This window comes from Danio rerio, chromosome 13 (assembly GCF_049306965.1).
Source record: "Danio rerio strain Tuebingen ecotype United States chromosome 13, GRCz12tu, whole genome shotgun sequence".
Taxonomy (NCBI): Eukaryota; Metazoa; Chordata; class Actinopteri; order Cypriniformes; family Danionidae; genus Danio; species Danio rerio.
In genome coordinates this window covers 11,283,720-11,300,504 of record NC_133188.1, presented here as the reverse complement: position 1 = coordinate 11,300,504, position 16,785 = coordinate 11,283,720, and the positions used below count along the sequence as shown (strand labels likewise).

The 16,785-nt window shown below is 38.6% G+C and overlaps 1 protein-coding gene across 2 annotated transcripts in view; it reads right to left on the bottom strand.

Annotated features, from left to right (window-relative positions):
* lrpprc (leucine-rich pentatricopeptide repeat containing) overlaps positions 1–16,785 on the bottom strand; it is a 124,211-nt gene that overhangs the window by 55,023 nt on the left and 52,403 nt on the right. For both annotated transcript variants that reach the window (XR_012388563.1, NM_001142592.1), the window contains exon 23: positions 6,766–6,973. Coding sequence is in view for 1 of the 2 variants with exons in the window: in NM_001142592.1 (NP_001136064.1) it covers positions 6,766–6,973 (208 nt within the window). In the remaining variant the exon portion in view is untranslated. The remainder of the gene's footprint in view (positions 1–6,765; positions 6,974–16,785) is intronic.

Below are 16,785 nucleotides of genomic sequence, written 5' to 3'. Positions count from 1 at the left end.
ATGCTTACGTTGTCTTCTGTGATTGTATTTGAGTTTGGTTTGAAACATTCAAAAAGAGTGTTTTCTTTGAGCAGGTCAAATTAAAGGTACATATATCTGACTGCTTGTATTAAAGGACAAGATTGCATGACAAATAATATTCTGTATAAATATAAAAATATTCAAAAAACAAATAAAAATCTTCTGTTGTGAAAAATAAATTAAATTGTGGATGGAAAGCATCATCAATGCATTGTGACATTAAATTAAACTGAATCGATGACATGATAATGGTAACCGAACCAAACCATAAGACCAGCGGAGAAATTAAAATGGTCGTGCCCAACTGAGTCTGGTTCTCTCAAGGTTTTTTTTTCTTCACTCCTATCAGGTGAAGTTTTTTTTCCCTCTCCACTGTTGCCACTGGCTCGCATGGTTCAGGATTGGTAGAGCTACGCATCGATGGATTTGCTCTTCAGTGTTTGAACTCTCAGTAATGATTTTAAATCACACTGAACTGAGCTAAACTGAACTGAACTTAAACACTAAAAACTGAACTACACTGTTCCAGTTACTATGACCATTTATGTGAAGCTGCTTTGACACAATCTATATTGTAAAAGCGCTATACAAATAAAGCTGAATTGAATTGAATAAGACCAGTGTAGGTTCCCACTCCTAATATAAGGCCAATAAAACTTGCAGAAAAAAAAAAATAACCAAATTCTCCATCTGAAACTGGAGTATTCTCATATTATACATAAGCCTGCACTGAAAACTAAAACTAAACTCACCACCACTTCTAAACATTTCCATGCACTGCCGAGGCCTGATGGCATAACTCTATTTGAATATGATGTGAATGTGATTTAGAACTCTCTTGAATGTGATGTGACACAGATGTTCCTCTTTCCAGCCTCCAAAGCATAACCAGCCTAAAACCAGAAGACTTCCTCACAATCCCCATCAATATGAGATGAGTCGACCACAACGGCAATTACCCCACCCCCTCCTTCGTAACCCAACCACCCCCTTTTCTCCACCCTCGCCTAACTAAAACCCCCCTCCCAAAAAAAAAAAAAAAAAGAAGAATTAACCATGTTGAAGGCTTCATAATTTCCCCGGATACAATTTAGCTGTCAGTGCCGCTCAGGCTTACTGCAACATGTTCCTCTTAATGTCACTAACTTTGCATGTCAAGCACTTTCCAGCCAATTAAGTTGAAGGAGAATAAAAAAAGCGAATGCGAGTGCTTTGCGCGAGGAACCTGAAGGATTAGACAAGAAAGCTAATTTCATCCACCCCTCGTCTGAACCTCCTCTTCTCGTGACACTCTCCCTACATCCCTGACTCCCATCTCTTTTGTTACCGAGATTGGCACCCCATGTTATCACCCTTTCCACTTTTAAAAGAGAACGACTGCTTTTTTTTCTTTCTTTCTTCCTTCCTTTACGTTATAGTGTGTGTGCGCCGAGTCGTGGAGGGTTGAAGCATCATGGTTTGACTGTGATCAACCACAAAGCTACATGATATACGGTAATGCAAACAGTTTTGATTTTATGCAAGTGACGCAGTTTAAAACAAACATCTGACATTTCTTTTTAGAGTTCCTGTCCCTCAAAGACATTCATTCTGCCCAAAAAAAAATAAAGTTCTGGCAATTCCCTTTGTTAGGCTCATTAGAGATGAAGGATACGGATCGGGAGCGGCGGCTGCTGTTTCATGGAGATGGGCTGACGGCTGTCAGAGTTAATCCCATAGAGAAGTGTTCATTAAGTCATTACGGTTGACATGCTGACGAGACACTGACACACACCGCTTTGTCCTCTTTAGCGCAGCCCAGGCCGGAGACGAGTGGAGAAAGAGACGGATGAGGCAGAACAGAGGAAACGCAGGAGATGATAAAGGCGTCATCTACAGACGAGGTGTCAGACTCATTTTAGGTTGAAGGCCAGATTGTTCTAAACATCACCTTATACTGATAGATTTTTTTAATGTATAATATGCACAAGCTTATGTAGTGCTGAGATTCGTGTTATACTGCTGTACTCACCTACATTTGAGTAAAATTAAAGAAATTTATTTTAGAGTTGAAAAAAAAACAACACAGTTCAACAAAATGAAAATGTTGCTACTTTAAGTCCCAATTCTACCCCTTAGCCCTTCTTGCCCCCTTAGCCCTTGTTTTGCGCATTCACTTGAAGGGGTAGTGGTGTCCCAATTCTTTTTAGCTTGAAGGCATACGGCTAAGGGGAAGGGCTAGATAGTCCTCGAAACTGCGATTTTTAGGAACCGCACTCGAAACCAAGGGGTATGACAATTTCCAAAAATACACCAGCTACAACAGCAGCATGGCTGCACAAGGAAGTCAGGAGATGCACAAATTAGTATTTTTTGTCATTGTTACAAATTTTTACAACAAACAAGCACATGTTTTAATACATTCATAATGACGTTTGTGTTTCACCATCATGTGTAAAAAAAAAACAACTCTAAAATAAAAGCCAAAAAATTTTGCTCTTGTATAGCAGTCCCTCTACATTGTGAAACTCGATGACACTCGAACACCCTGTCAAAAAGGCTAGTGGCAGGGAAAGACATTTTTGCAGTGTCTGGTATGTTAAGGTTGCTTTCTAAGGGTGTCACGATCCTCCAAATCCTCGATTCGATTACATTTTCGATTCTAAAGGCACGATTCGATTCGATTTTTGATTATGAATAATTAATTAATTAATTAATGACCAATTAATTATTTGTAGTCTACCGTTTAAACTACCTGACCTGCATGGTCATTGTTTTACCCATAAACAAATCATACAGTAAATGAATAAAGGCAAGATACACACATAATTACCACCTGTCAATCACTTTTTTCTGCGGGACTCGTGAATAGGCAGTGATCTGTGTCGTTATAATGGCGTCGGTAAAAAAAAGACGCACAACCAACAGGAACCAGCCAACAGTATCTGAGGTGTTCGCTAAAATGACTAAGTACAAGTGAGTGAAAGATTGAAGCAGTCACGTGATGTGCATTTTCAGATGTAGAGAGGAAGGAGGGCTGCTCAGAAATGCTACACCCCACTGTGGATGTCAAATCGTTGTCGTTCTAAAATGCCATTTAAAAACAAAGACAGTGTAAACAGGGCCTGAGTGTGAACTTTTCGCGAGCGGATTTGCAACGGGGGCGGGCGGAGAATCGCGATGCCGGTGATGTCTATCGGACGAACCGTACATAATACGTACATAGCAGAGCTTGCAAAACTGTGTTTTTTTTTGTTGACAACACGAATGTTGTCAACATAACTCACTGGAAATCCAAAATGCTTACACACCGGCGACTTCATTGAAAGAGGAGAGGGTTTAAGTTCTGTCGACGGGTCTCCTGCTTCTGCAGTTTTAACAAGCACTTCAACAAGCCTGTTTTTTTCCCGCTTGGCAAGCCAAGCTGACGTGACATGGGGGCGTGGCAGCCTCGACGACTCTATTTTTTGATTCGATAATCGAAATTGAGCATAAATTTCGATCGATTTCGATTAAAAATCGTGACACCCCTATTGCTTTCGTGTGTTTACATAGATAAATATGGCCACTGTGTAAATGCACAGCATGGTTACGATTTTATGACCTTGGATATCGATATGATAACATGATCTATGCCTTCAGTGATTTCCTGAAGATAAATACCAAAAAATAAGTAACTAGAACAATACAGCAGTCGATATTGTTGATCTCATATGAGAAAACGAGAGAGAATCTCAAGAGAAGGCTAAGACATTATGACGTGTGCAGGTGTTGTAGTGCTGTACCATTTCTTAGAGGTAAATTTTGAAGCCCCTTCACACTCTGTTTCAAGGGCCAAGGGGAGAGGTAGAGGTACAAAAAAAAAAAAAATAAATAAATTCCATTTTATGAATAATATAAACAGCCAATCAAAACTTTTAAGACCTTGATTATTGAAAGTGTAAGATGCCAAAACTATAGTGCTTGCTTATAATGAACAATAATTTCACTACTTTTACTACATCGGTGTACATAATGTAGCATTTTACCATTTTTATATTATTATATTTAGCAAAATTTAACCAATTTTTTTTCTAGCTTGGCAGGCATGAATAAATTCAACAGTTTAATGAAGATGTACATGCAAAATGTGACAACATATATGGCCCTGGAGCACAAAGCCATTCATAAGCGTCATTTTTTTTTTTTTTTTTAGAGATTTATACATCTGAAAGTTGAATAATTTTTTTATTTACTTTCTATTGATGTTTAATATTAGGCAAATATTATTAAAAAATATGGAATTTGAGGATTCAAAAAAATAAAAATACCAAGAAAATTTGATAAAATGATCTACACACTGTATTTTTGGATATGTCTACAAATATAATTCTGCAACTTAATAGAATAGTTTTGTGGTCCAGGGTCACACATTTTATTCTGGACCAGAGCTTTTCATCATATTTAGATTTTTGGGGAACTTTGCATTTAAATATGAGCACATAAGTGTATTAAATATCACAGAAATCAGACAGGTACTACAGAGCTCCTAAAATAGGCCTATCCATGCAGGCCAGGCTACTGTGAGCTCTGAGGAAGTGTGGCTGCCAGTCAGACTGTATGTGTGTGTGATGTGATACGAACATTCACCGTTTATCAGAGTCTCTGCTGAGAGTCGCTCTGATCTCTCCGTATCTGCGCCTTAATGAACCTGAGCTAAATTGGAAACCTTATCGCTCACAAGGCAGCAATTAAAGCTCGCACGTGCCAGTGTGGTTGTGGCACTCGAGTGACAGAAAAACAAACAGTCTCTGAGGGGCACCCAGTAAGCCCGCATGTGTACGTGTGTGTGTTTGACTCCAGCGCTATCAGTGAAGGTGTATTGCCAACCTCAATATCCCACAGCGGGGAGGGGGAACGGCACTTACACAGTGCACCGCATGGCCCAGGCAAATCCAGTAATTAGCACAGGGTGCATAATTAACATGCAAATTGGTTGATCTGCTTAAAAGCCGCTCTTACAAATAGACCTGAACGAATCAGGCAGGGAAGGGGGGGGGGGGGGGGGGGGGGTGTCGCAGGGGCCCAACTTGTGGAAGTTAATTCCTTTTCCCCAGTTGCTGCATTTTGCTATAAGGTAATGACAGATTATATAAAATGAACAGCGAGACAACAAGCTTAGGGAGGAGCAGAACTCTAGCTATTACAATGTGACATTGTTACTAGTGTTTGTTTTCAGATTGAATTTGTGTTGTTTCCAAACTAATCACTTAAAGAGGTCACACTATTTTTGGGAGGGAGGCTAAAATCTTCTAAAGGCAATTAAAGGTACATGAATAAAAAAACGTCAGAATTGAGTGTGGTTACTTTGGTTTATTAAAAAAAAACAGGCAGGGTGTATTCACACCAGAAATGTCTGTTAGCTCACTAGCTTTGGTCCGTAACAAACAGGATGTTTTTTAGTTTTTCCTTTTAATTTGGTCTAGTTTGCTTTCACACCGCCAAAACCCCTCTCACCGGAAAGCGTGGCTGATGCAGATCGAGGTTGGATCATATTCACAGCTTTTTTATGTTTAATTTAGGCATTTTTCCCTTTTTTATGATGGGACAGTGAAGGAAGTGACAGGAAATGAAGTGAGAGAGAGAGAGAGAGAGAGAGAGAGAGAGAGAGAGAGAGAGAGAGATCGAGGTAAATGTGATCCGAAAAGATCTGAGACTTGAACTTAGGATGCGCACAACAAGATTGCACTATATATTGGCGCACTGACCAGTAGGCTATCGGCGCCACCATATTCAGACCTTAAATTAACTGTACCAGAGATTGCTTGGAAGCAGATTAAACCTATCGCTTTAGGGGGGCCTCGGTTTGTTTGTTTGGTGCGCACCAGGGTTTGCTGTAATCACACCTAGCCAAGAGATCCGCTCAAAATGGGGAAACAAACTAGTGTTTGATTCAACAGAACCAAATAAAACAGTTCTGAATGCACCCTAAATGATCAGTTTGGTGCTGGTTCGCTTATCATTTTTAGGTCCAAACCTCATTACACAAAACCCACAAATCCTGCTTTTATAATGTATATACGATAAGGTGTTTATTAAAAGCAAGTCGTTTTTTTTACATTTTGCTTGATTTAATTTAGTTAATTTTGTTGAAGAAAAAGTATAATATAATGTGGTAAAGTCACACTTTATGGAATTATCACACTTTAAAGGGCGCCTATTTTACCCCTTTTTCAAGGATTTAAGATAAGTCTTTTGTGTCTACAGAATGTATATGTAAAGTTTCAGCTCAAAACACCCACCAGATTATTTAATATTCCATTCAGTATATTGGAATTTTCTGCTCTGAACACAGTGTAGCTGTTTTTGTTGCCTGTGCCTTTAATGCTAGATATACATGGCTGTTAATCAAATCGATGGACTCCTACATCACGTTGTGGTGGGTCACAACATGGAAGGGATTTGGATCCTATTTTATGTCAAGAATTTTAAAATAAGACATTTTTTGTCTTTTTATCACCCTAATATGACAGTGGACACACACACACACACACAGTTCTGTCCAAACAGCTTACAAAAGAGGATTTTTATCATAGGTGCTGTTTAAGTACCTCTTTGGACTCAAAACTAACCTGAACATAACAGCAGAGTTAAAATTGCTTAAAAATATATGTCAGCCAGTAAAAATAATAAAAAAAATCCTTGTGCATAACTATAGGTGGTACTCGAGACAGGAACAGCTAAAAGTTTGGTAATTTCCTCAGTATGCAGAGTTTAGCAACTCACCTCTCCAGATAGCAAGTGACAAGGGGTGAGCAAAGACCATTGGATGGTTTGGCCAAGCCCAAGGTGAAAATGGTCTCCTGGAGGCGTCGAATAGCATCAGCATCTCCTTTCATTGCAATCGAGTTCATTGTAAAGGTGAGAAAACCGATCAGGTTGTCCCTTATCATTATATTCTTTTCCTTCATCTCCTTCAGTATGTCTAACGCCTCTGCAAAACAATAGAGAAAGAGAATGAGAAATAAACACTAACATAAGCAATGGTTTAGCAAAGGTCAGACATTGACTAGAGGGTTAGCTTATCCATTATTAATTGCTCACCCTTGTGTAATTCCAAACCCCTCAGACCTGTGTTTGTCTTCAGAACAAAACTTTGAATACAAAGTAAACGCTTCCTCATTCTATATGGATAGTAAGGTTCCCGATCATTCAAAGTCCAGAAAAATATCCTCAAAGATGCCTTCAGTAGTTCACACTTACATTTAACAGATGCTTTTGTACAAAGCGACTTAAAGGGCCATGAAACCCCCTCGTTTCAGCAGGGTGTTTTCACACCTCTACTTTGGAAAAAGTCAGAAAAGTGGGCGTGTCCAGTTTTGTTTAGGGGGGAGTGTCGGAGGAAGAAAGAGGGAGGGTGTGGGAGTGTCTATTTGGGGGCGCTGAGTTTCAGAGTCAAAATACACAAACACAGGGGACAAAGTGACTGTTTACATGGACATCTGTAGTCGAATTATTTGCCAAATTATTAAATGGTGGACTTTAACTGCAGTTTGGCTCTTTGATTCAGGGAATTCATTCATGCCCCTCGTGACAAACGAGATATTTGATTCGAGAAACTGCTGTAAGCGTGTATTTTCATGCAATGTTTGATACCGCACGGCGAAGAGAAAAAAAACTCCGCATTTCCCGGAAACTTAGATGCACACGGCAGGTAGCGTCAGAAAGCCGCGTGTGTTATTCCGGTCACAAAATCCGGTGAAAAGCCTACACGAGGTTATAGTTTGGTTGTAGTGCTAACATGTTTACACTCGGTGCAATAATTTGTTCGATACGAACAAACTGAATAAACAAAGAGCACTGGTCGCTCACTTACCAAATCTGTAGAGACAGGACAATTACCAGCAACTAGAGCCGTGTCTTTATTCAGAGGAGACTACAAGCGAATCCGGATCTCAGTGTTTGCAGATGAGAACAGCTCTCAGGTAAACAATGTGCCTCCTTAGACACGAAAACTATTGTTGTCGCGCGTCGCGTACACTGTTAATCCACACATGACTTCAGCTGCGCTCTCACAGAGAGAAAATGAAAACAAAACTTAACTGCAGCAAACTATAAAAGCAACACTTCACGCTTGTTTTGCCAACACAACGTGGCGTCTCTGTCGTCTAAACACCGTGACAGTAATGAATATTAATGAAGTTGCACAATAGAGCGCGCTGATTGGTTTGAACCAAGCCTTACTCATGCATTAATTCATCACACTGTAAGACGTAATAAGACACACTCTGGCATAGACGTCTAGTCTGCACGCTGGAATACAACGCTATTATGTCATGGCCGTGACGCAGCTGCAAAAATTCGTTTCAAACCGGAAGTACGAATTTGCTTGAAATAACGCAAAAACAACCAATTTACACTTTTTAGTGAAATATAGGTGTCCTAATAGTGTTTTTAGAAGTGTGGGACACATATACGACTGTCAACAGCTCAAAAAATGTGTTTTGGTGTTTCGTGACCCTTTAAAACTAAGGAGGCATTTGGCGATTCAACAAGGAGACAATACAAACAAGACGTGCTAATTATACTAGGAAAATTTTAAGGCTGATTTATACTTCTGCGTAGGGCTGTGCAATTAATCAAAAATCCGATTTCGATTTCGGCTTTTAACGATTATGAAACCATTAATCGAGATAAACAATTATTCCATCACGTACCGCCCCCTTTCCAGTTGTACACGTGTGAAAACTCTGCCTCTGCAAAGCAAAGTTCCATGTGAAAATGACTAAAAGCATGTGCTGTAATGTAACTTTTGCTGTACCAGATGCGCATCATTCATATTTTTAAAAGCGCAAAAGAGCATGTGCTGTTGTGTGTGTGTGCGCCGTGCTTAGCCTCGGACAGGTAGCGTGTGTGTGTTTGCGCGCGCGCCGTACTCACCCTCGGACAGCAGAGCACACACACAAGTTTCGCGATCTTAATGTGAGCGCTTTAATGGTCAAATACATGCACATTTGTGTCAGAGTGCGGTGTTTAGTGATTATTCATATTAACCCTCATTTGTGTAATAAACTAACAAGTTGAGAATCAAAAGACACGTGAAAGAGAAACCATATCAGAGCCGCACTACTCTTAAAGTGACAGCGTGCGATATTCCTGCTGCTGCCGACTGTTTTTATTATTAATCAATAATAAAATCAAAAATACAGTGAAGATGCTTAAAGCACAGTTTAAACATAACAGATTTAACAACTCATTTCTAATAACTGATTTCTTTTATCTTTGCTATGATGACCGCACATTATATTTTACTAGATGTTTTTCAATATACTAGTATTTAGCTTAAAGTCACATTCAAAGGCTTAATTAGGGTAAATAGACAAGTCATTGTATAACAGTAGTTTCTTCTGCAGACAATCAAAAATATATATTGCTTAAAGGGGCTAATAATATTGAGCTATTAAAATAGGTTTCAAAATATTAAAACCTGCTTTTATTCTAGCTGAAATAAAACAAATAAGCCTATCTCCAGAAGAAAAAAATATAGGAAATTCTGTAAAAAAAAAAAACCTCTGTTAAACATCATTTGGGAAACATTTATATATAAAAATAAATTCACAGGAGGACGAATAATTTTGACGTTTTGAATATTCGTGATTTCAATTATGACCAAAATAATCGTGATTATGATTTTTCCCATAATCGAGCAGCCCTACTTCTGCATCGAGTTATCGGCGTGGCCCACGATGTATGCCTTCCGCTTTATTTATACTCCTGCATGCTGTTTGTGCTGCTCTGCAATAACACTTCCGAATCGCTAGCTGGCAGTAGGTTTTGATGTTCCTCTGTGTCGAGTTTTTTTGCCGTCATTTCGTTTTTTTCTGATCACTACAAGGAGCTCAAACTCGCTCAATCAGGGGCCGGAACCGGCGGACGTGCATTAACTTTAATCATAAGGTAAACACAAAACAAAAGTCTCCATCTGGAGCTCCATCACAGGACTCGACACTTGTAAACAATCGTTTACTCAGGCTTGCAGCTCTCAGCACCGCCTAGGCTTGTGAGTGCTACCAAGCCGACCAATCACAGAGCTTGCAATATGAGTCGTTGCAATGTGTAGTTACATTTTTTGAGAAGTGCGAGTCAGCCACGGCAAGGGTTATGTGATCTGCGTTATGGCGAAGCCTTCGCGTGAAGTATAAATCATCCTTTAGTGCTCAGAGAATTGAGTGCTAGATTAAGGGGGAGTGTTATTTTAATGTATAGAGAGAGAAGAGAAGTTTCTACAGCTCAATAGTGTTTCTACAATTCAATTGGAATATTATAATTAAATTATGAGTATACGTTTGCGCACATAAAAAATAATGACTATTCAACAGTCTCTTCTTCTCTGTGTCAGTACATTGCACACTTTCACAAGCACTGTGTACAGATATATACAGCCCAGATGCTTGCTCGCTTAGTCTTCCTTTTGAAAGACGCATCATAGGTTTTACAACATAGGCATGACAAAAGCGTGACACATCAACAGGTTCCCTATACTGACACAGAGGAGAAGAAACTGTTGAACAAAGTCTGTAATTTTAGTTTTATGTTAACACAAAAGTATTATTGCTGCTTCAAATAATTCAGATTAAAGAAATGAACACATGAAATGTTTTTAGGATGCTTTTTGTTACGCTTTCTGGACTTTGAACTTGTTGTGAACTTTGCAGTTTATGGAGGATGAGGGAGCTCTCAGATCTAAAATATCCTCATTTGTGTTTCAAAGATAAATTAAGGTCTTAGGTGTTTAAAACAATGTAATTAATAACAATTTAAATTATGGGGTGAATTTAATCAACAACCAGTTCAATACTTTTGTCAACTTGTTGATTTTCTTGCAGTGGACTTATACTGTACAATCCTGAATTAATTTTTTTAATGCTACTAGTTTTACAGTATACAATCCTCTATATGCAGTGCTTCCTCATCTGCAGGTTCATCCCAAAGTTTAACCATCTTGTTGACTGTTACCCAGACTTGCAGAGATTATTTGTATATCTGTGAGCTTAGCCGTCCCCCGATGGGCCGGCGCCAGACGAGAGTGTGTGTGAGAGAGAGAGTGAGAGCTAGAGAGGGGAAGAGGTGATAAAAGCCCCCTTAGATAATTTCATGTGGGGAAAACAAACCGCTATTAAAACAACATTTTACACCCAGCGGGGATGCAAATGCTGCCGTATAATGCCAATTCGCCGCTAATTACTACTTCCAATTCTAAACGAGACTACAATTACCAAGGCCCCCACAATAGTAGGCTTTTTTTTCACGGTTCCCTGCGAAAGCATGTCGGGAAATTATAGGTGTGCGGCGAGTGCCCGGCGTGAACTCGGCGGGCTCTGGTCGTGGATACGCCGCAACTCCGCTGCCGTAATGGAGGCTTTTTACTGGGCGATGCTCCCATCTGGCAGAGGGGCGAGGGTCCACCTCCACAGCTGCTCTGTCACCAAGCCAGATAATTAAGATGTGTTTACGCGCTGTTTAGAGGCTAGCTAATGGGCTGATACCGATAGGGCCTGTTTGCACTGGCGATACTAATCATCTAGAACCGAGAGAGAGCGACAGAGAGAGCGGATGAGGATACCGTCGCAGCTGTGTGCATGTGGGAGTCAGTGTTGGCCACAGGCAGTCAGGCAAACTCCCAAATTCCCATGACTAACAGCGGCACTGCTGCTCATCTCCATTTCTTCACAGCACTTAATGAAAAAGAGCTCCTTTCTGCGCCATTAGTGAGTCGCAAAAAGTGGCCATTTAAAGATGCTTAAAGAAACAACATGGACTACAAATACTACTGAACTTCCAGAAATGTGCAATGGTAAAGTGTGAACACTGAACAAACAAAGCAAACTTTAAGGTAGATACACCTTATGTGAATAATCATACAGTAAACCTCAAACTTTGTAAACAAAACAAATTATGATGATCAAATCTGAGCTTTTAAGTAAAGAAACTAACCATTATTATTTAAATACATACTGAACATTACAAATTTAGTTTAATGTTGAATGACTGTATTAGCCTCTATGCTAAAAATCTTTCAGATGGGGAGTTAGTGGCCGGGATGAACAAGAAAAGAAACTAAAAAGCTACTCTGGCAACATCCTTACATCCTTTTTTTATTTACAATCTCCCCACTGCTGCTATAGGGCACTCATCTTAGCATGTGTTGTTTTTTTGAGCTGAAGTGACAGACGTAAGCGCGTGGTTTCCCTCACTATTTTCTATGGCATCTCTCGTAACTAGGCAACCGTTTTCTTAGAGGATAACAAATGGACAAACGCTGCAGCTCAGTTGCAAGTTTATGGAGACAAGTAAAAACTGTAGTGTTTGGGTGCCCTGTGTTTTTCTTAGGTTACTAGTCTGCCATTACTGAAATGTGTATATTCCATACAAAGAGTGAAGCAGATTGGTTAGTTCTACTTGAACAAATCGCAATGCAGTCATGGCATTCGGAAAAGTGTAAATGTTGTTCAACTAGGTGTAACTGGAAAATGTGCGCACTGCTTCCAAACCATGAGCACACCGCTCCGCGTGCACGCCGCGTGCCTCCATTTGAAATAGCAAACTAACACCCTACACTTATTGGCGTTGCTTCCAAGTTGCATGCTCAGCAGCCACATTTTAATAAAAATATAGCGCTTCATACCGAACATTTTTATTTTTTAATCATCGCTATCGACATTGGTGTTGGGTCAATAAAATTCAATATCAATTTTATCGCCCAGCCCTACTAGCAGGCACATGATACTTAATTTTTGCTATTTACTTTGGTACAAAAAACTCAACAAAATTTGAATGACTCTAAACTGCACTGCCCACTAAGTCACGATAAAACAAAGCTCAAAGAACAGATTTGCCACAAATACAAACACGTAGAGGGGCTCTGTGCCAGTTACAAAACTCCTTAAAACCATCATATTACCACACAGTTTAATTTAAGTTTATTTGTATAGCGCCTTTCACAATATTTGTTGTTTCAAACTATTGTTTACAAAAATCACCATTATTAGTTACACAACTTTAAAGTAATGTGATAAACATTTTAATTAGCAAGCCTGGATGTACGGCTGCGCAATATATTGTTTCAGCATCGATATCGCAATGTGATCATTCGCAAAAAGCACATCACGAGTATACGCAATGTAGAGTCTGAATCGTTTCGCAAGTGTTTTTTGAGGCCTGTGACCATGTGAGAGTTTTAAAAGCATTCAGGCATAAGAAATCATACCGTTTGTGACTTAATAACGACTCATTTTATTTTATTGTTTATAAAATGAAGACTATGCAATATTTTTTAACATTTGATTGTTCAATTGCTGAATATCTCAATACATACTTCTCGGAAAACAATTAAAAGCTCTTTAATTAGTTTGTATCTTTTTTCATATCGAATTTAATCTATGCTTTTAGATTGTTAATAATATTTATGCAATACCATACAGAATCATCCAAATCAATCTAAAACTTATTTATTCTTTCCAAATAGTTTCATCCAGTGAAATTGTTTTTGTATCACAACATATAATCTCAGAATAACAAATTATTGCAATGTTAGATTTTTCCAATATAATGCAAACTATAACTAGATGGATCATAAAACTCCAATATATAATTGATGAGAAATAAAAACAAACACAGTACTTTCAACAAAAAATGTGAAGTGATTTTTGGCCTTGTTAATATACATATAATTCACTATATATAGTAAAAAAGAAAACACTAGTAACAATATTACTGCAGATTTTTTTTACAGTATTTCAAATTTTTTCAATACAATTGCTTTCTTACAGTTGCATATTTAACTAGATATAAGATAAAAAAAAAAATTCACTTTTATCCAACAATTATTCCTACAGTGTTTTGACAATAACTAGGACCTCAAGCATGGAGAGTCAAAGTATGCATATGGAAATACAATGTAGGCCGACCAACGGCAACACAGTTCACTTTAGTCTTTACACACACACACACTCAAAACAGAGACAGCCAGCTTGTTTTAGCCCACAAATTCCAATCTGTCACTTCATCACCCTGCAATTTTTGTCCCGTTGTTATGCAAATCCAGCGCAGCGCTCCGTACTGTCAGGAAAAGTGATGAGCCAAAAGGAACAGAGAAGCGAGGAACAGGAGGTTCAGCGGGGTCATGCTGAGTTTTTAAGAGGCTGCTTTTGTATGATAAAGCTCCGTTCACTTATCTACTCAGTCACGCTGTTATTCGGGCACAGATCTCATCCTTTACTGCTTTTTTGTAATTTTTGAGGATTGTTTTATCAAGATCCCAGCAGTCAGCCCATTTAAATAGAGGCTTGTCATTTAAGGAGCGCTCTTGTCTAAAAAGTGCCACATGTTATGTGTTAACAGCTGGATATGAATTGAAGCAATGGAGGTTAAGTGGATCGCCGGAGGGCGTCGTGACAGCGATACCCACGAGGGGATTAGAACTAACAACCTCTTGATTCTTGGGCCGTCGCTCCAGGCACTCAACCATGTACTTTCCTTATGGCTCAGGGCTTTACAAGCATTGTTGTATAGCGGCACACAGAAGTAGGGAAACATTCAAGCCAAATAAAAGAAGGCTATGTGTTAAAGCTGGATGAAAGGAATGAGAAAAGGGATGTGTTTGCTTTAAATATTTCTCAGTGCTCTACTAAAGTACTTGCCAATCAAAAGCCCTTATCCCATTGATTTTCACCACAGTGAAAATTGACTCTTACATTCAAAACTATCTAATCTATCAGGAGGTTGAGCGATGATATATATCAGTCACAGTCATGATTTAAGTGATTGCATTTAATTACCTTAAATCCAGACATCAACAACCAAAGGGGAAAGCACCCACTTTCATATCAAAACTAATGTAAATGAATGTGTTACAATTTAGACATTTCAAACTGTGTGTGTACATGTATGTACATATACTGATATTCCAAATAAGCGGACAATCATATACACTACCTGACAATAGTCTTGTCATCAATGCCAGTGGCAACAAACAATAACTTGACTTCTAGCTGATCATTTGGAAATTGAAGGTAGGTGGATTTTTCAGATACTGCACAAATACTGCAGAAGACCTAATGGGACCTGCATTGACTCAAGATTCTCACAAAAATCAGCCAAGTTTGGTAAAGGAAAAATCATGGTTTGGTGTTACATTCAGTATGGGGGCGTGCGAGCGACCTGCAGAGTGGATGGCAACATCGACAGCCTGTGGTATCAAGACATTTGTGCTGCCCATTACATTACAAACCACAGGAGAGGGCAAATTCTTCAGCACAACAGCACGCCTTCTCATACTTCAGCCTTCACAAAGAAGATCAAAGTGCTGCAGGATTGGCCAGCCCAGTCACCAGACATGAACATTATTGAGCATGTTTGGGGTAAAATTAAGAAGCCATTCAAGATGAATCCAAAGACTCATTGTGAACTCTGGGGGTCCTGCTAGAACGCTTTCTGTGCCATTCCATATGAATTTATTAATAAGGTATTCGAGTCATTGCATTATACTCTATACTGTACATTATTTAATAAATGTAATTAATGTAATTAAATGTAATTAAATGTCCTAAAATGTCCTAATTAAATAATTAAAAATCAAGGCCTGATCATATTTTATTTTGGTAAAACAAAAGCATAATTTTGAGGCCTTTACCTTTCATATAAGCCCCTTCTGATGCCAAATGAACAACTAAAAGTAAAGTTCTTATTTGTTATTCCTAAAATTTGTATTGGTGACAAGACTTGTCGGGTCGTGTAGTTTAAGCACTAAAATTTCAAGAATAACAGACACTTAAGCGAGTAAATTCCCTTAATTGTTCAGTGTGTTTAGCTTGTAGAACAAAATAAAACAGTGGTAACTGATCTTAAGTGTTTACCATTCTCTACTTTTGACCAATTTAATATTACAACATCAAACCAGACAGATGCATTATTAAGTGTGTGCTTGCAAAGTTGCCATATCCATTTATTTTCAGCCTCTTTAGGCTTTGTATACAGGCGTGGCTTATAAATCTATTAAATCTATCAAGTTTATTGTAGCCATTAAAATGGTCAGATGTGGATAACAATATGTTGGTATTATATTCTATCAAAAATAATTCGATTTTTCTGTTTATTTATACAAGATAAGCATCCAAAATGAAAGATAAATAACGCTTATGCTATTTGTAAGTTATTGAGAGTTTTTTTTTTTTTTTTGCAGTGTCACACCAAATGACATTTATGGCACCAATTGGTATAAGAATAAAAAACAAAATTGGTCGTTAGTGACCCCTATTATATAGTTGGTTTGTTGTGTTCCGCACATCGCCTCTCGTTGGTTCAACATCAGAGCGAGGCAGCCCGAAGAACTAAATAGACTAAGCCTACCAACGTCAAGGTGCGACACAAAGAACACGCTGTAATTTCAGGTTTTAAGGCATTTTTAAGAAAAAGCAATTTAAGATTTTTTTTAAGACTCACAAAACCTCAAGTTTGTCATGCTGATTTGCCCATGCTGGCAAGCAACTCGAGCCAAGCTATTCTTTATACATCTCAAAGCTATTTACAATGGGTAACATGGCCATTTTTGGCTCAAAGTTGTCAGACCTTTATAGAGGATCTATAGAAAAATATCTTAGCTCAGGTGCACTCCTCTTATGTGTTAGGCACGGTTTGAAGTCTAAAATACTATTTAAAGCTCACTTAACCAATGTTAAGTTAGCTAATTTCTTTCCAAAAAGAGCTCTGCTTGTAGCTGTTGCAAACATTCACTTGCTAACCAGCTGT